This window comes from Marmota marmota, unplaced genomic scaffold, assembly GCF_001458135.2.
Source record: "Marmota marmota marmota unplaced genomic scaffold, marMar, whole genome shotgun sequence".
Classification (NCBI taxonomy): Eukaryota; Metazoa; Chordata; class Mammalia; order Rodentia; family Sciuridae; genus Marmota; species Marmota marmota.
The window spans coordinates 524,403-545,588 of record NW_025999929.1 but is presented as its reverse complement, the minus strand read 5'-3'; the positions used below and the strand labels follow the sequence as shown (position 1 = coordinate 545,588).

Below are 21,186 nucleotides of genomic sequence, written 5' to 3'. Positions count from 1 at the left end.
GAGGCATGCCCCCAGTTACTCACCTCTTCCAGCCATCCCCTACCTACCTTCAGCCATAACTCAGTTAATCCCATTAGAGGATTAAGGCTCTCATGACCTAATCATTTTCCCTCTAAAACTTCTTGGATTATCTCACATATGAGCTTTTGGGGGACACCTCATATCCTAGCTATAACACTAGGGATTGAACTGAGGGCCTCAAGTATGCTAGACCGGCATTCTTCCACTGAATTATACCCCTGCCTTCTTTCTAGTTTCTTATTGCTACTTCATTCAGTCAGTAGAAGACTGAAAACAATCAATTTTTAAATTCTCTTCATCTTGCTTCTCACATTCAAAAGTAGAGTTGAATTCATAGGAACAATATACAAATAACCATGCTTTTTAGGATTTTAACATTAGAAACCAGAATGATTTCGTATGTATATTTTTACTCTATACAAATAATCTTGATAAGTCAGTAAATAAATAAGCAAATAAATAATGGATGGCATTATTAGCCCCATATTCTTCATAGGAATGATGTTCAGAGAGGCCAAGGACTTGACCTGAAAGTAGCAGAGCAACCAGGACTCAAAATTTAAGTTTTCTCGTTACAAATCCAAAGTGTTTCCTGCTCTAACATCTTAAAGAATGAAATTATTCTCATGAAAACACACCCCCTCCCCTCCCAAAAAAAGAAAAGAAAATGAAGCTTGTTGATTCATTTAATGGTAATTCATATAGTCAGAATATCCAAATCATCTTGCCCTACAAGGGAACCTCACCCTACAAAGTTCCTCCATGTTGAGCCTTCATGGGTCTTTGTGCTTTTTGGATCCCAGACAACAAATGACATGTACCTGAATACTTTGTTTTTCTACTAAATAAAAGTAGAACCCAACTGTTTTTGGTTTTTTTTTGCGGTGTGGGGGGGTAGGTACTGAGAATTGAATGAACCTAGGGGCACTTGCCCACTGAGCCACATTTTGTATTTTATTTAGAGACAGGGTCTCAATGAGTTGCTTAGTGAGGCTGGCTTTGAACTTGTGATCCTCCTGCCTCAGCCTCCCAAGCTGCTGGGATTACAGGAATGTGCCAACGCACCTGGCTAACATTGTTTTTAAAAAGGAAAAAAATGGGACTGAGGTTGTGGCTCAGAGGTAGAACGCTCACCTGGCTTGCATAGGGCATTTGGTTCCATCCTCATCACCACATAAAAATAAAGGTATTGTGTCCACCTACAACTAAAAAAAAAAAAAAAATTAAAAAAAAAGGAAAATAAGAAATTTAATCAAATAAAAATAAGAATTGTGTTTTATGCACTAACCAAAGGTAAGTGGTACTATTTTAGTATTTATAGTAATTAGTATTTTATATTTACTACACATCTATATGTTATAAAATTACAAATAACATTTTTTCTGGGTTCATTTATATTGAACATATATTTCTATTGAATATTCTGTTGTGAACAGTAATATTTTTATTAACTATTTTTGTAAAATACGAATTTTAGGACTTACAGTATAGGTTAATATGAAAATACCGTCTTATTTTTTAACCTCTCCCTTAGTAGGAACCCTAAAGTTATTTTCCATTTTTACTGTTGTTGTTACTAAGAAAGAGTGATATGCGACTGTATGATCAATATGATTCTGTAACACGTGCACTCAGAAAAGTGAGAAATTATATCCCATCTATATATGATATATCAAAGTGCATAAATCCATTCTATTGTCATGTATAACTAATTAAAACAAATAAAAAAATTGTATAAAAAAGAATGATACTCTTTTATCATATGTCTAATTACTTCCTCACAGTAGATCCCTAGAAATAGACTTATAGGTCTGAAGACTTTTGGCAAGTATCACCAGATTGCTTTTAGAGAGTTGATCTTACCACATTTTTGGTCTCATTTCTTATTACAATGTCCATTTTGAGAGGTAAAAAGACTCTTTCATTATATTTTAATTAGCATGACTTTCCCCTTTAGGGGGATTTGTACTTTTTCATCTGTTTATTGACTGTTTATGTTCTAGAAGAACAAGTTTTGAAGGCAGTTAGAGAGTTAAAGAAATACACAGAGTTTTGTACTCTTAACTGTGCAAACCAAATCTGCGTAAGTCAAATTCTTTGAGACTTCTGAAAAGGGAAAACCAGAGCAGTATAGTTAATAAACTTTAGCATATAGATTTTTTGTGGTAGTTCTAATAATATAATGCCAGGGAACTTTTTAAAAATCATGTGAAATATTATTTTAACCTTGTTCCAGTCTTTAAAAAACAAACATCTAATTTAGAGTTTATGTAATCATATTTTTTCCTGACTTGGGAATATGGACATTAAACAAGTCTGGCATTAAAAAATTCATGATTGAATTTTTATTTAAGCCCCTAAATCTCTTTCAGAAACTCTAACATGGAAGGTCTGAAGAGTATAGTTTGTTTTTCTTAATATGTGCAGGGAATCTGAATTAATTTAAGTTAGTCCATGAGAATGATTATGTCACCCTCCCCTTAATATTTTTGTTTGCTGTGCTTGTAATTTGTTTTTTCTTCATATTGGGAATGGTTTCCTCAGTTGATTTCATCTACCCTATAGCTTTATGTACCACTAATGACTGTGATTCCCAAATCCTTTATCTTTAACCTATGTGTCACTCGTACACTTCAGATCCATTTCCCACCAGATTTCTTCACTAGAAGTTTTCATTGATGCATTCCAGAATTAGCATGCCCAAACCAGAGTCATCTTCTTTCATCCTTTATACCATTTTCTTTCTCTTTTGTATTTCCTATATTAGTAAACATTGAGTCCTCAAGCCAGAATTTGGGAATTATTCTCTTTTATTTCTATTTGTTTATTTTAAATTGACATAAAAATGTATATATTTGTGGAGTACAATGTGATCTTTTGATATATGTATTCATTGTAGAATGATTCAGTCAGACTTATTAACATACCCATCCCCTTATCAACTTACTGTGCTTTTGTGGTGAGAACATTAAAATTCTATTCTTTGAGCAATTTTGAAATATGCATTATTTTTAACTGTGGTCACCATATTAGGCGTACTTCACTAACACTTATTCATTCAATCTGGCTAGAACTTTGTGCTTTTTGATCTCTCCTTTCCATCCTTTTCCCCTTTCCTCTCTCTACAGACTCTTGAGTTACCTTTCTACCATTTTGTATGAGATAAATGTAAAAAAAAAATATTTGTTATATTTGGATAGAAGGTGTTCCCCAAAAGTTCCAGTGTTAATGCAGCATTATTTAGAACTGAAATATTTGGATTGTGAGAACTGTAACCTAATCAGTTCATCCTAGTTTGAATGGACTGACTGGGTGATAACTGTAGGCAGGTGGGATAAGTCTGGAGGAGATGGGTCACTGGGGGCATGATCTAGAAGGATACATCTTCCTTTCCTTTTATCTTTGTGCTTCCTGTCCACAGTAAGAAGATTAGTGCTTTACTGCCATGCCCTTCCACCATGATTTTCTGCCTCATGTTAGCCAAACAGTGGAGTTGTCTGTCTCTATACTGGTGTTACTGCTGTTGACCGGTGACGAGTCCTTGCTTCCCCATTGTTGAAGTATAACACCGGAGAAGCACGCTGAGGCAAGGTCAGAGTGGAAAGTAGAAGTTTATTAAAGGACAGCAGAAAAGACTTCTCCCGGAGGAAGGAGGGGACCCAAGAGATGGAATCCGTGGAAGTGCTGTTGTCTCCCCATTTTATAGTTAAGGCCGTCATCTGGTCTCCCCCCCCCCTCCAATTCCTGTCCTTTGTTCTGTTATCTTTCAGTGATAGAAGGTAGGTGGGAAGGCCTGAAGGATGGGGCACAGGTGGGCCAAAGAAGTAATCTTTTAGGACTTTTGGGTCAGCATCTTCAAGTTTGCTGGGAGCTGTTTCATTAACACTTCTTTGGGATGGGCTCTGGGCCTTGGGGACATTAACATTCCATGAGTTGTCCTGCTTTTCCCGGACTTCATTAACATTCCAAGAGTTGTTCTGCTTTTCCCGGAATTCATTCTCAACATGGCCTCCATTCTGGATCTTACTCGATATTAGATCCGATTTACCTGACTACACTGACTACCTAACTTTAAATCTGGCTTCACTGGGACCTCTGAAAACATGAGCCTGAAATAAACTTTCCCTCCTCTCAGCTGTTATGGTCAGGTTTTTTGGTTACAATGACAAAAAGCTAACTAACATAATATTCTATATGTAAGTCAGATCAGTGTTTGTCTTCCTGTGCTTGGCTTATTTTACTTAATGTAATGCCCTCCATCTTGTTGCAAATGACAGAATTTCATTCTGTTTTTTTTTTTTTTTTTAGAATACGCAATATTTCATTGTGTGTATTATTCACATTTTATTTATTCATTCATCTGTTGGATGGGAATTACTCCTGACTCCATCCCTCATAACAGTTTATGCTCAGTTTTTTTCTTAGCTCTACCTCTGAACCATCTTCTGAATTCTTTTACACTTCTTTCATTTGCTATTCCTGTTGAAGCTCAGCCCTTTAACATAATTTGACCACTCTAGTGGTGTAGGAACCTTCCTAACAAATGCTTGGTCTAATATGTAACTTCTTTTACTCTTTAATTGTCCTCCACTGAGTGTCCAGGATGAGCTTTCAGAAACAGATTCAATTATATTATTCTTCCTCCTTCCCACATTTCCGAGTTGTTTATTGCCTGAACTCCTCAGGGTAGTGTTAGTTGGGTTTTAATCTTTCTGTCATGGCTTTCATCTCCCCCATTCCAGTACCTGTCATCTAACCCAGCCACCTACTCATCTTTCCTCCTCATTCAACAAATATTCATTCAGCATGAGTTTTCCTTCTAAGCCATTTGAGATGCAGATGTCTCATCCTATATAAAAACTTTTATGGCCTTACCTTATCCTTATCCATTCTCCCAGATAATAAAGTGGATCATACCCTCTTCTTTCTAATTACTATGCTTCATTCATACCACTGAATAATATTTAATATTTTGCATTATGATTGGCTCAGTGTCCATTAATTCTCCCTCCTGTTGAATATGTTGAACCTCCTCACTCTGTTCTCCATGTCTAATTTTTTCCATTCCCTCCCTTATTCTTTGCTAATTAGGGATAATTTCTGCAGCTTTCTCTCATTCTTTGTATCTCTATTTGTCTAATCTTTCTGAAATTTGCTGTCCATTAAGTTTTTCATTTCAGCCATTCATGTCTAGAAACTCATTTTGTTTTTTGTTACTGAGGGAAAACAATTAACTTACTTTGGAGTGGTATAACTTCAAACATCAGTGGAGAAGGTGGTGGCAGTTAAGTTCTCCCCAGTACCCTTCAGATTGCCCTTCACTGAGGCCAACTCAGATAGTCTATTGTCAAGTATGAGATTGTCCTATTCAAAAGCAAATTGGAATAAATAAATGAAGGCTATGCAATGGGAAGTGGGTAGTTAACTAGATTATAAAGCATTCATAGACAATGAAGACACTGTTCAGGTTGTGAGTGTGATAAAATTTCCAAGACATCAAGTTAGAACCATAGCAGGAAGCCAAGAAGTGGGAAAGCATGGCCCTCCCTAGCAAGTCCTGGGAACATCTTCTGGCCTATATCCTGCTTCATCCACATTTCATTTTTCTCCTAATAATCCCACCTCTTACTAAGACGAGTTTATTGTTAAAAGTTAATTATTTACTTGGCTTTTGTCCCCAGTTGCGTTTTAATAATATGAAAGAATGTGAGCTTGCCATTTTTCTTCACTTTTCCATTTGTAAAATTCTAAAAATAAAATGTTAATTTGACTGAACCAAGTTATCCAGATTCACTTGGCTTGGTACGAAACTGATGGAATTTTAGTGAGTTTATTTCTGTACTTTCATCAAGTTTGGTGTATTTTTTTCTGTCTTCTTTAAAGTAAAAATGTTTTTTCCTATTAAAAACAGATTTACCTGTAATCCCAGTGGCTCAGGAGGCTGAGGCAGGAGGATGGAGAGTTTGAAGCCAGCCTCAGCAAAAGTTAGGTGCTAAGCAACTCAGTGAGACCCTGTCTCTAAATGAAATATAAAACAGGGCTGGGGATGTGGCTCAGTGGTTGAACACCCCTGAATTCAATAACCAGAACCCCCCCAAAAACACCATTTTTACCAAAACAATTTAAAGCATAAATTTTTACATTTAAGTTAAAACATTAAAATATATCAAGAAAATGATTTTACCCTTTTAACCATTTTGATTAAAGACAACTTCTAAAAATTTGTTAAAAAATATGATGTGACCTCTATTCAGACGTGTCTTGTCTTGTGTTTCCCATCGCGAACCTTGACTGGGACATGGGCCAGGTTGAATGAGATAAGAATGTTCCTCCATATTGCTGCTGAGGAAGAGAGAACAGTATTTTATCATAGGTAATAATTTGCCCTTATATCAGAAATGCAGCCTTTTAACATGAGCTTTACCTCTGTAAGTTATTATCAATAATTTTTAAAGTACTATAAAAGATGGTCCCCAGTTCTAGGATATAGGAATTCAGCAATTCTATTTATGAGCACATAATTGTTGAATTATCACTTTTTGTTAAGAATATATCTTGTTTTTAATTAGAGACTCCTGGTCCAACAGGACACTGCTCTCTGACCTCTACTTCTCGGTGTAGTCTTTGTAGTCTTTCTCAGCTCCCCCACCAGTGGCTCTTTTACACTCCCTCTCTGCCCCACAAGTACATTCCTTTATAAATGTTTTCCTTTCCTTCTTCCCTATTAAACTCCAAATTGCTTAGTCCTTGGATCCTTCTTTTTACTTAACTTTCATTCCACACTCATGCATTAATCTGATGGTGGATGAAACTCATTCTTGCCTATTGAGCCAGAATCAAGTAACATCTATGCTCAGCAGCCAGCATGAACAGGTGTTAATGGAAAAGGGTCAGTTGTGAGAATAGTAATAGCTGGTAGCATTTATTATGCACTTCCATTTTGCTGTGCAAGTTTCATGATTTATCTGTCTAAATTCTCATAACTTAAGAGGTAAATATTTTTATCTGAGCCCTTCCTCACCACACATTATACTGCCACTCTACTCTTTGTTACATTTGCCTTATATCTATTTGCTCATCATTTATTTTCAACCTTTCTTTTTCTCTCCTTAAGAAGTTGAGGAATAATTTACATACAGTAAAACGATAAATCTTAAGGGTATGGATTGATGACTTTTTATATTCGCCACCTAGATGAAGATACAAAATATTTTCTTGGATTTCCTTCCAGGCACTATTCTCATGGCATTCTGACTTTGTCAGTAGAGTAGCTTTGCCTTTTTGAAACATCACATGTATCTGGCCTTTTTGTTTTAACTTAATACTTTCTTGAGATTCATTCAAATTGTGTATCTGTCAGTGATTTTTTTTTTTTTTACTGTGTATTGATAACCAAATTTTGTTTGGTTGTTCTCATAGACATTGGGTTATTTCCAATGTCTATTTAGGCTTTTACTGAATAATGTTGCTATGAATATCATTGTAAAAGTCTCTTTGTGGACATTCTGTAGTAATTTTTATTGGACATACACTTTGAAGTGTAATTGCTGGTGATGGATCAACGTAGTTAGAAACTGGATAGCTTTTCATAGTGCGTGTTGTGCTTTACACTCAGCCAATGAAAAACATTCAAAACAAGTGTTCCAGTGGGCTCATGTTCTCACCAGCATGCATTATTATTCTTTATTTTTATCAATTTTTTTGCTATAAATGTCTTTTCCTAACAAATATGACATTAAATACCTTTTCTTAAATATTTAGATATTCACATCCTTCTTTTTTGAAGAGAACAATTCTTCAGCTTATTTTTTAATTGGGTTATTCATCATAGTGATTTTTAGATGTCTCTATTAAAGTTTTCTGTCACATACATATTCTTTTCTCTCAGCCCAAACTATGGCTAGCTATTTTGTTTTTATGATATCTTTTGAGTAGAAATATTTAGTGTTATGAGGTTCACTTTATCAATTTTTAATGTTTTTTTTTCATATCTTGTCAAAATCTTTACCTGTTTCAAAATCCTGAACAAAATCCTGAAGCTTTTTAATTGTTAGCTTTTATGTTTTATGTTTAGGTCTATAATTATCTTTTATTAAGGTTTTCTATATTAAATGAAGTCAAAGTTCATATTGTTTTCCATGTAGATATCATTATTGTTTCAGTATAATTTATTAAAAAGTCCTTATTCACTGAATTTTCTTGATGCTTTTGTCAGAAACAGGAAAGATTGTATATGATTGGCTCTATGTCTAGGCTTCTTTTTCTGTTCCACTGATCTACCTTACCATCCTTATGCAAATATTGTATTGTTATTTTTATTATATGTCTTTATGGTATGACTTGAAATCATGTAATGTGAGTAGTTGAGAGCCATTCGTGGGCTCTGTGTAGACTATATTGGCATTGTACCATAATTAATAGGAGAATCTGGTGTCTGGGAACTTGCAGTAGACATTTCCTCTGGCTGACTGCCCAAACACATGTGAGCCCTATTCAAGCTCTGCCAAAGGTCCTACCCAGCACCAGAGATGGGGTGACTTACTATAGCCGCATAGCCCCTCTAACATGGTTGTGACCTGCCAAGATACCAGTCAACTTGCTGATTGCAAGACATCATGAAGCAAGACCTCACCCTGAAACCTTATCCCTGCCTTTGATGTACCCCTTTAAATAAACCACAAGAGCCATTTTCTAATTGTCTACCTCCAGCTCTCTGGACTGAACCCATCAGGTGCTCCATACTTTAAAACTAATTCCAACTTTGTCTTTTGTTCTTCACTAATTTTTTCTGACTTTAAATTCTTAAGAGGCTTATCCTTCCAAGCAGGCAAGAGTTCTCTGGCAGGGTGCTGGCCACCCCGCGATATTGAAATCACATGATATAAGTTCTCCAACTTTGTCCTTTTCAAATTGCATTGTCTACTCTAAGCCCTTTCCAAATTATTGATTAGCCTGTGAATTTTTACCAACCAAAATATGTCTTTTTAGGAGTTCATTGAATTTGGGAGATTGACAGTATCAATTCTTATTTACTTATTTGGGTCATCTTTTTATAGTTTTCAATAGGGATTTTGCTATATTTTTAAAAAAAATTCATTCCACATATTTTTTGATGCTAATGTAAATATTTTAATATGTGATAATTTTTCTTTTTAATATATAAAAGTACAATTGATTTTTGTTACTAACTTTGCTGCCTTGACAAACTTGTTTATTTCATTTATGAGTTTGTCAGTTTGTTTAGATTTTTAAGGTGTGTCATCATGTCTTCTACGAATAGACTATTCTACTTTTACTTTTTGAATGTTTTCTCTTCATATATTACATGGATAGGACCTCTAGTATGACCTCAAAAATAAATGGTGAAAGAGGACATAACTGTCTTATTCCTTATCTCATGTGATAAACGTTCTGTGTTTGTGCCATTTTTGCATGTGCCACTTGTAATATTGATTTTCTTTCTATTCCTAGTTTATTGAGAATTTTTGTCATGAAAATATATTGAATTTTATAAGTACCTTTTTTTTACCTATTGAAACAATACCACTCTGTGTCTTTTTTTTGTTAGTAGATTACATTTGCCAATAGTTTATTAGGATTTTTATGTCTTTGTTCACAAGGGCAATGATGCATAATTAATTAATTAGTTAATTAATTTTCGTCGTCACTGTCTTCCCCCTCCTTCTTCTAATTCTTCTATTTGTACTATACTTATTAGAACAAATAAAAAATAGGCAAAAAATTGATAAGTTGTACATGTCCTTATAAGTTTTTGATACCAGGGTTATACCAGCTTCATTAAAGTAGGAAATGCTCTCAGTCTCTATGAAAAACATTATGTAATATAATTTCTTCCTCAAATGCTTGGTGAAATTCACCAGAAAAGTTATTTAGGCCTGAGATTTTTATTGTGTAAATTTTTCATTATATAAATCCATTTTTAAAATAATCAACTCAATTATTTTAATAAATATAAGACAACTTGTGCCAGTTTTTGAAAGCTGTGTTTTTCAGGAGTTTGTCAGTTTCCTCAGTGTTGTCAGACTTATTGGCATAAAAATATAATGACTTTTGTCTACCCTTTTAATATAGAGTCTGTAGTAGTGGAAAATGAATAATTGAGGAAAACAGTGGCATTCAGCTGTGAAAGATACAAGTGATAATCTGAACAGAAGAATAATAATACTTAAGGTTATTAAAGTACATCACAAAACAATATTTTATAAAGATACATAACTTGCATAGCTATCAACTATGTAATAGTTGACAATATGAATAGATTGGCAATTTTCATTTCTGTTATTAGTAAATTCTAATTTTTCTTTATTTCTTCATCAGTCTTGCCTAAGAATTTAATCAATTTTATTATTCTCTTCAGAGAACCTGTGTTTGGCATTAATGTTTTGGCATTAATATTCATCTTTTTAAAAAATTTAATTATTTCTGCTTTTATCTTTTCCTTCTGCTTTCTTTGGGCTTAATCTCTCTTTTCATAGCTATTTGAAGTAGAAGATTAAAACATTAATTATAAGGCTTTATCCATTTTAAGGTTTTCTTTTTAAATACTTAGGGATATAAATTTCTTTCTGCCAGTGCTTTGTTTCCACATAGTTTTTTTTTTTCTTCTTTTTTGGTACTGGAGAGTGAACTCAGGGGTGCTTGACCATTAAGCCACATCCCCATCCCTTTTTTGTATTTTATTTAGAGACAGGGTCTCACTGAGTTGCTTAAGTGCCTCGCTTTTGCTAAGGCTGACTTTGAACTTGTGATCCTTCCGTCTCAGCCTCTGTAGCCACTGGGATTACAGGCATGTGCCACCATGCCTGGCTCCACATAGGTTTTGATATGTTGTTAGATTCTCTTCAGTTGTTGTCTTTTGGATGCTCCCATGATTTCTCTTCTTCTTGTTTTTTTTTTTTTTTTTCTTAGTGACGGGGCTGCTGGGGATTGAACGCAAGGCTCATGCATGCTAAATACACCAAAAATATGTTTCTTGGACTTGGTTGAGGGAAAGATGTCTTGGCTAAATATTGGGCTCTTGGGTTGTATGCATTTATTCCTGAAGATATTCCAGTGGTTTCAGGTTCCATTGTTACATGTCAGAAATCTTAGGTCACTCTGATTCTTTCTCCTTTGTCAATAAATTATTTTTTGATCTGGAAGCCTGAAAGATTTTCTGTTTCTTTCTTTTTTAATTTAGAAACTGGAACCGTTAGTATCTGCCTAGACGTGTGAAGTGTTTTCATCAATTCAACAAGCCTATTCAAGTTGCAAACTCTGGTTGAGAACCAGTTAGATATTCTTTTATGGGTTGTTTAATTATTACCTTTTCTCTAATTGCTTACATATCTCTACTTGAATTTCTATTCTTTGCTGCCTTGGGATCTATCTTCCAAATCTCTTCTTTCATACTTATCATTACTTATTACTTCTCTACATTTTTTTCTGTACTACTTGCACTTCATTTCAGTCTCAGTAGTGGCCATCTATTTAGTTGACAGCTATGCAAGTTATGTGTCTTATCTATAAAATATTGTTTTGTGATATACTTTAATCACGTTAAGCATTATTATTCTTCTGTTTAGATTATCACTTGTATCTTTCACAGCTGAATGCCACTTGTTGATGGGTGTTCTTTTAGGCTGACCCTTCATATATATGGTTTTTTTTCCATTGTTACTTTGTGGAATCTCAGGTCTAGTATTGGAGAGAAGCTTGTGTTTCTCAAACCAATAGCATGGAAGCACACTAGCCACCATCTGCTGCAGAGAACCTAGGGCAGACATGCACTCTTTTGTAACTTCTTGGCCTCTTGAGTGCTATTGAGAACAGGCACACTCATGTGGGGCTGCTGTCAACATCCTCATCCCTGTTCTGATTCCATTACCACCAGGGGACCTCATGGTGAATCACATGGGCTGAACTTTGTCTAGGGTTTGTCTCTTTGTAGTCCTTACACCAGTGGCTTTAGTGTTTTATTTGCCTTTGAGGGAGGGAGCCCTGCACTCTGGAGTTACCATAGGTCCTAACTGATGCCTCCTCTCCATCAAGCCACTCGTAAGCCACAGCAAGGAGGGCTGTAACCAGGAAAGGAAGCTGCATTGGGGTTTTTAGAGGGTCAGAACATGTTTTGTTACTATTAATAATACTCTTAAATGAATGAATTAATATGAAAAAAAAACAGTTTTATTATCTTCCATGATTCCTTATTTATTATTTTTGTGCTGGGCATTTAATCCAGGGTGCTTCACTCCTGAGCTGCGTCGCCAGCCCTTTTTATTTTTTTATTTTGAGACAGGGCTTGCCAACTTGCCAAGTTGGTGGTCTTGAACTTGTGATCCTCCTATCTCATCCTCCTGAGTCTTTAGAATTATAGGTGTTCTCTTTTTATTGAAGTTTATTGGCTGATAACAGTTTAGTATTTTTAATGCTTTTTTTATTTGCTTATACAAATGAAAGCTTAGTAAAGTTTTCTCAGAGATGATCTATAGTTCATAGATGGAGATTATTTCTTGTGAAATAGCTAAGAGTGACCTTTGTTATTAAAATAGATAAAATAAAATCCTAAAACTGGTAAGTACTTTTAAAATATACTGAAGTATTTATTATTTACACTATTTTACTTTTTCTTTTGCCTTTAGGTAGGCAGCTCATATTTTTTTATTCTGTGTTTCTAGGTTAGCATGGCCTCACTGAAAGAACTAGACCAAAGACTCTTTGAAAATTACATTGAGCTGAAAGCAGATCCAATCGTTGGCTCCTTGGAACCTGGAATTTATGCAGGCTATTTTGACTGGAAAGACTGCCTACCTCCAACAGGTAAGTAAACACAGTAACTGAAGTTTTAAAAGTAATTGAGTGCATCTATGCTAATAGTAGATATAGATGTGCTTTTGTCAATTAATATATGCTTAGAATGCTTTTCTCTTTATTCAAGTTTTTTTTCATTCTTACTGAGGGTGGGAGATGAGTTTTATTTCAACTTATTAGCTCAAACCCATTTTTTTTGATAGTTTGGAATTTAGTACACTTTTTTTTTTTTGGCAGTGCTGATTGAACTCAGACTCATGCATGCTAGGCAAGTGCTCTACTGCTGAGCTATACCCCAGTCCATTTTTTTTATTATTAATGCTCTATGGGGGCTGGGGTTGTGGCTTAGTGGTGGAGTGCTTTCCTAGCATGTGTGAGGCACTGAGAAAATTAATTTACCTTATTTATAATCATTGAACATTCTAATAATACATACTTGTTCTCTATCATACTTGTTTTTTGATAGATACAATAGAGTGACTATGGGTGACATTTTCATGCAGTGACCTTGTGACCATCATCAAAAAAGTTATTTAAGAAAACTAGTCAGTTCTGTTTAAGACCTCATTATTGATGCTAAAAAAGTGAATAGAAGGAAAATGTGTAGGACTAAGATTATTCTAGTAATTCAGCAAAGAAAAATTAGCTACACAAGGATGACTGACATATACCACTGTTATCTTTGTGATTTTATTTGAAAATTGCTTAAATCACTTTATAATATATGTCTTAAAAATCATTATTGCTGTTTGAATCAAATAAATTTTTTGATTGATCAAATAGTTGTTTCCTTTTACAAAATAATGTGGGATACATAAAACCAAGTTATCTATTAACATTTTTTATAGAAGTGGTCTTATATAGAAATGTCATGCTTGTACTAGACATATATAGAAATGTCATGCTTGTACATACATAGATGTAATAGTGAATTATTAACAAGTTTGGCTTAATCTTTGTTCTTTTAATTAATCACTGTATTTGTCTTTTGTTTTCTTATTATGTAATGATTTCATTAGATGGTAATAAAATGTGTTCATATGTATTGATACCAAAAACAATCATAAATAATATTGTATGTGACCACAGTAACTTAGTTTTCTGAAATTATGATCATTGTAGTTATATCCTTATACCTTCATCTTGCCATCTTGATCTTTTTCCCTGTAATCTCCATTACTTTTCTGTAGTCATACTTTGTGTGCCCCAAATGGATTACAGTTCATACTCAAAACTATTTCCTTTTTTTAAAGTCTAAATCAGATCCAGTTAGAATCTTGTTTATAATTTTTTCAGTATTTTCCCATCATACACTCAGCTTCATGAAGCTTTGATATGTGGGCTTCTGCCCCTATATCGTAGCACCTCACCTTAAGACCTCTGTCCAGCTGCCTCTACCTCTACCTTTTTGAAAATCATATCCCTCTGAAATGTAAATTGGATCCTTTCCATCCCCTAATCTAAACTCTTAAGCAGTGCCAAGGCCCTGTATATACTCACCTATGCTTGCCATATGCCCTTCTTCTTTCCATGTACCTCCAGCAGGCAACAAGCATCAAAGCCCTGTGTCCACTCCCTTCCCTCTAGCTTCACTCTCTATCCTGCTTACTCCAGCCCTTCCCTGATTTCCTAGATGATTCCTCCTCCTGGAAGCTCTGCCTGACCCCCTTCTACATGTCCTTAGTTGAAGTTGGCATACCTCTAACCTTGTGCTTCTAGAGCAGTTTCCTGTTCTTAGAGTGCTGTATATGTGGGAATTATTTATTATCTTGTCCTTACTGAATACCCTTAGTGCAGGGATCATTTTCACATCTGAGCTCCCAGTGTTTAGCACACAAGATATTCAGTGTGTGTGTGTGTTGAGTGAATGAAGTTTATTAATATGCAGTCTTTGTACATAAGTGTGTTACTCCTCAATTTATCTTCCAATTGTTTGCTATATGGTTTTGCTGTGATTTTTCTAAAATTTTTCTTCAGTAGTAAAGTACATCATACAGTATTCATTTCCATGATTATGCTTATTCACTTTTTGATAAATTATACCCAAGAGATTTTCATACTTATTGAAGTGCATTGAAATGAATGTTGTAAATGCTCATTTTCTTGTCTTTTGTTAATTCTCACATGACAGCTGTATGTACTCCCTAAATTTTGGGCAGTTGCATTTCAAACAATCAAGTATATCTAACACATCAGCAATTCTATGTAGCATCACTATGTAAAAGTAATATATTGTTCAGTGAAAGTGTAAACGAGTTTTGTTAAAATTCATATTTCCTTCAATGAGTAACCTGTACTAGATATTAAAAGTTAGCACCCAAACAGTTCTTAACCTTATTTTGTGTATGTCCAAGGTGATTAATTTGCTTCAATATTTCTGTGGTGATAGGAACACTCATGACACAACTAATTCCTCCATTACTGCAACAAGTTGGAATTGAGGATCTTATGTCTTCATCAAAAGGTCTAATTGTTATAGAGAAACAGAATTTACTTGCTGCCAATGTGGAAGATGTCTGTTTTTCCTTGACTGGCCCTTTATCATACTTGCCGCTTCTCTTAAAAAACATCAACAGAAGTGCACAGTTCCTCTTGGGGTAGAACATAGATATTCTTTCTCATCATTTTGCCTCTTTAAGAGATATCTTTGGGAAGGAGACTTCCATGAAGTTTTGTACTTCTTGAAGGGCTTTGTTGGGTCTCAGTGCTGGCCATGTGGGTTCTGTGACAGCACTTTAGTGAAAATTAACAAGAGGCAAGGAGTGTGTGAGTGGCAATATCAGGCTAAGAGGGATCTTAGGTGTCCATTGTGTCTAGTTGGATAATAAGACATTTGATGTCCAAGTCCCCCACTGTAACATATTTATTTCATATACCCAAAGTCTATTATCTGTTGTCTTCATGGTTTTCAACCATGTGAAGTCTAAAAATGTAATAGTTTCTATATTTTTTTTCTCTATACAAAATTAAAATTCTGCTGGCTAAATGAGTAACTGGCATGGCTTTTTTTTTTTTTTTTAAACCCAGCTCAGTTTTTGTTGTTGTTGTTTTTTAGAAAGACAAACTATTTCATAAGCAAATGGCACATGGGACCCTAATGTCAGCAATTTATATACTCTCTCTGATTCCAAAAGCATTTAAGAAGTAGTCCATGTTTGTTTCACTTTTATAAACTGTGTTTAGTTCTGTTTTTTGTGTAGTTTTGACTTCATGAGTACACCCGAACCTCAGTCTTGCATAGTCATCTAGTGATTTTTAGTTTGTTTAAAGTTGACTTGAGCCTTGTAAAGTGAACAGTCAAAAGTTTAACTATTAATCTTCTAAAATAATTTCAATTCACAACTTTAATATTTCTTTAGAGTTTTAATCTCCAGAGCCTGAATTTTAAAATCATGTAATTATTTATTGCTGTAGTTAGCATTAAATTTAGTTTTCAATACTCTATGTAGTGATTAAAAAGAAATCCAGTTGATTAATTTCATGATTCAAGAAAAAATATCCGTTAAAGCCATACGTGTGCTTTTTAACCTGGCGGTTGGATATTTAAATTGTTGTCACCTCTTTATTTGTTATGTCAGTAGAGATCATTCTGGCTAGTTCTGAGTCATATAACTGACTGTTCTTAAGATTTTAATTGTTCTGTCATCCATAATTATCAAGAGCGACAGGATTTGCATTCTATAAATTTGAGAATGTTATTGAATTCCATTTTCATATACACATGGGAGTTCATATCTTTATAGTATATTTAAAAATCTTTCTTTTAAATTTTCTCTTAAATACTGGTTTTAGCTATCTTTTCTCTCCAAAAGGCATATAAGTTTAAATTTATATTCATTCATTAAAGGCATTTAAAAAATGAATTTAAACTTAATTAGTTTATGTAGTAAAACACCTAATTGAATTTTTAATTCAAGTGCTTTTTTATTAATTATAATAATTGAAATTATAATGGGAAGGGGAAGATGGTTTATGTAATTTGTGACATGAATACATCTGAACATTCTAAAAGTAATATCATAGTTGACTGCTTACATAAATGGTGCATATAACCAGAGTCGAATAATTTCCCATACATTAGTAATATGTCAGATCACAGTCCCTATGCTGCCCAGTTTCATTAGTGAGCAAGAGTTATTAGTTGTCTGTTGTCAAAGCAGTGTGGTAGGCAGCATATCTAAGCAAGGCAGAGAGAGAATGTAAATCTTGGGAGACAAAGGCAAATGCATATTTCTTATATGTATGTTTGTTTTATTCAAAACAATTTTAGTTTTAAGATTTTTGCTCTTCAGAAATATCTTGCAAATATTTTAAATAAATTCTGTAAGAGACATTGTATAATTAGGTTATTGCCTGCATCTAATGACTCAAATTAAAAGCTTGGGTCTGGTTTAGAATTTCTAGAGAATAAGAAAAACGCTGGAAGAACAGAGATAAGGAAAAAATGGATATTTGGTTAATTTTTCAAAAAACTTTAAACTAGCAGGCAATGTCAAAGTTTGGTCTTGCTCTCTGAGAAAATTGATCATTAAAATGTTGTGGCTCCATATAAAATAATCATATATTATATTTGTGATATGTTTATGTGAATCATATACACACTTACACATTTGGCCACTGTATCTGCAGGTTATGCATCTGTGGATTCAACCAATCACAAATAAAAAATACTGTATTTGAAAATATTATTGCATCTTACGGAACCCAAACAGACTTTTTTTCTTATTATTATTGTGTAAACAATATAGCCTAACAATAATATACATAGCATTTACTTTGTAGTAGGTAATATAAATAATCTAGAGATAAATATATGGAAGAACATTTATAGGTTTTACACATATCATACTACTTTACATGAAGGACTTGAATATCTGTGGATTTGGTGTTCAGTCTCCATTGGGGGAATGTTCTGCAATCAATTCCCCATGGGTACAGAGAGATTTTGGTATTTTTCTACCTACACAGAGAGAGGGAGGGACATACACATTGTTCATGTATTGGTAGAAAATGCTGGTCAAGGAAAAATGCATTCATTTTTCTCATATTTTTATTTAGAAAGACAACATATCAGGTTCATATTTTGTCATATACAAATGTGACTTGATAAGGGTGGGAAGTAGAATCACTGAAAACTTTAATTTTCTATTTTAAGTTTAGTGTTTGAGGAATATTTGTGAGGAGCATACATTCTTTTTTTCCCCTTCCTTCCTTCCTTCCCTCCTTCCTTCCTTCCTTCCATCCATCTTTTTTGTAGATAGACACAACACAATGCCTTTATTTTTATGAGGTGCTGAGAATCAAACCGGCCTCCCGCCCGTGCTAGGCAAGTGCTCCACCGCTGAGCCACAATCCCAGCCCCATACATTCTTATTTTTAAAAAGAAATTTTTATCCATGGAGGCAGGATACTCATGAAGAAAAAGTATACATGACACTAATTCATTTTCATCATACACACGAAATTGGTTTGATATGAAAAAGACATACTCATGAATGAAAAAGATACTCATGAATCTAGGTTTCAGCAAGCCATGAAACCATTTTTCCTGATATTCTCTTGGAAGTATATGCTACTTAAATTCAGAATGTCTTCCTATCAGTTTAGAGGGAAGCCTGGAGTCACTGCAGGTGTATTTTCTTTTTTCTTTTTTTTAAAGAGAGAGAGAATTTTTTTAATATTTATTTTGTTTTAGTTTTCGGTAGACACAACATCTTTGTTTGTATGTGGTGCTGAGGATCGAACCGGGGCTGCACACATGCCAGGCGAGCCCGCTACCGCTTGAGCCACATCCGCAGCCCTTCTTTTTTAAACAATGTGTAATACTTTGTTAACCATTTGAAAATGGAGGAATAAAACTAGTGAAGTTAGCTTATGTAACACTGTTACATTATACTTACAAAGTTTCTACAATGCTTTTTGTGTATCTTGTGATAGAAGCATCCTCAGATTAATGACAAAATTTAGCATGCTTTACTAGTGCTTCCTCAGAACCAAAAATATAAGTTTCAGAGAAATTCTTGTTCCAGCAATAGTGGAAAACTTATCAGGTATCTCCTTTCACAGTTAAATTGTAAACTCTGCACAGAATGTAGAAGCACAGAAGAGCCATCAAAACCAGAAACTGGAAGGGGGTGCTTCAGTGAAATTGTAGAAACCAAAGCAAGTCTTTCCACGGCTTCCCTTTAGGGCTCTCTCCAGGTTGCAGCACCTGTGGCTAGCACTCAAGCAGAAAGCCACAGATAAGTAAGACAGGGAATACAGCTGATGAAAGTAATACTAGATGGAAACTCAAATCTAAAGAAAAGATTGACACATGAGTAAATGAAAAAAGCAAACTTTGCTTTTGTCACTAATTAAAAAAAATGATTGTTTGATGCAAGAAAAAGCCATATATTCATTAAACTGAATTCACAATCAAAAAGTTTTCTTTGTAGAAAATTCCCTATTTAAACACTTTTACTGAGAAATTCTGTGAAACATTTAAGGAAGAAATAGTAACAGTTTTACACAAATTTTACCAGAAAATGTTGGTGGAAGAAATCTCATTTTTTAATATTGAATATTGAATCTCATTTTATGAGGTCTGCACAATCCCAAACTGAAATCTGGCAAGAATACTACAAGGAAAGAAAATTACACCCCAATCTACCTCATGAACGTTGGAAGAAAAAATTTTTTACAATTATTTTTAGCAATTCAGATAAAGTGACATTATACATATAATGGAGTACTAATACATTAGGGCCAAGCAAGGTTTATTTCAGATATGAAAGGCTTGTGCAATGTTTGAAAATTAATCACTATATTAATAGCCTGAGAAAGAAAAGCCATATAACCTTTGCCTCTCAGCAGAGGTAAAGAAAATATTTCACAAAAGCCCAACATTAATTCATCATAAAAAGTCTCAGCCAATTAGATATAGAAGGAAACTTCCTAAATCTGATAAAAGGATCTACAAAAGTCCTGTGGCTAAAATAAGATAATGAAACATGAAATACTTCCCACTAGCATCAGAAAGGAGACAGAGGTGTCTACTCTATTTCTGTTCAGTATTATCCTGGAGGTCCTAGTTATTGTCATAATGCAGGAAAAAAAAAAAAACAACATAAGATTGGTGGGAGTGGGGAAAGGTTGTATTAGTTGTTAGTGACATTTTTGTCATTGTGACCAAAATACTTGACAAGAACCACTTAGAGGAAGAAAAGTTCTTTTGACACACTCTTTCAGAGTTTCAGTTTATGATCAGCCAACTAACTCCCTCACTCTGCCCAAAGTGAGGTGAACGTTATGTCAGATAGGTATGGCATAGGAGTGTTGCTCTGTTCCTGGCAGCTGGGAAATACAGAGAGGGAGGGGAAGGGCCTCAGGAACCCTTCCAAGGCACACCCGCCAGTGACCCACCTCCTCTAGTCATGCCCTACCTGCCTATAGTTACCATCCAGTTACTTCATTCTAAGATGGACTGATTAGGTTTTAGCTCTCATCATCTAATCATTTCACCTCTGAATACTCCTGCATTAATACAAGCTTTTAGGGAACACCTCATATCCAAACCATAACAAAGATAAAATTGTTTTTATTCGAAGACAATGTCACTGTTTATATAGAATATTCTAAGGAATCTATAAAATTATTGTAATTAATAATTGAATTTATAGGATCTCAGGATATAGAATCAACATGCAAAATTCAGTTATATTTAACATAAAACAGTTAAATATAGCAAAAAATTGAAAATAAAATTTTAATAATTCCTTACATGGTATCATTAAATGCTTAAAGAATAAGGAATAAATCAAACAAAATACATTTAGGACTTCACTGGAAATGGAAAATTACTACTGAATGTAATTTCATTAAATAAAACTAAAATAAATGAATATATAAACTGTGTTTTTGCATTGGAAATCTCAATATTAAGAAGTCAGATCTCTCAAATTGATCTGTAGATACAGTGCATTACCAACCCAATTCTCAGTATCTTTTTTTGGGGGGTAGGGGTAGGGAGTAATTAATAGGTGGTTCCAAAATTTATTTGGAAAAATGAGGGTTTTGAATAACCCAGAGATTTTTTTTTTTAATTTTTTATTGTTGGTTGTTCAAAACATTACAAATTTCTTGACATATCATATTCCACACTTTGATTCAAGTGGGTTATGAACTCCCACCTTCACCCCATACACAGATTGCAGAATCACATCAGTTACACATCCCTTGATTTACATATTGCAATATGTTGTGCTCCGCTGCCTTTCCCATCCTCCACCATCCCCCCTCCCCCTCCGCCGGCAAGGTAGAGGGAACTGTGACCATCCACAGAGCAGGCCCAGCGGCCTGCTGAGGGGCAGAGCC

At 34.4% G+C, this 21,186-nt stretch overlaps 1 protein-coding gene across 6 annotated transcripts in view; it reads left to right on the top strand.

Moving 5' to 3' along the window:
* Exoc2 (exocyst complex component 2) overlaps positions 1-21,186 on the top strand; it is a 203,983-nt gene that overhangs the window by 140,476 nt on the left and 42,321 nt on the right. For 4 of the 6 annotated variants that reach the window (XM_015506131.2, XM_048800480.1, XM_048800481.1 and 1 more), the window contains one exon: positions 12,699-12,840. In XM_015506131.2, the coding sequence (XP_015361617.1) occupies positions 12,699-12,840 (142 nt within the window). Of the gene's footprint in view, positions 1-3,442; positions 3,634-12,698; positions 12,841-15,220; positions 16,649-21,186 lie in introns of those variants that run through there. The other 2 variants (XM_015506133.2, XM_048800483.1) reach the window with 2 other exon arrangements.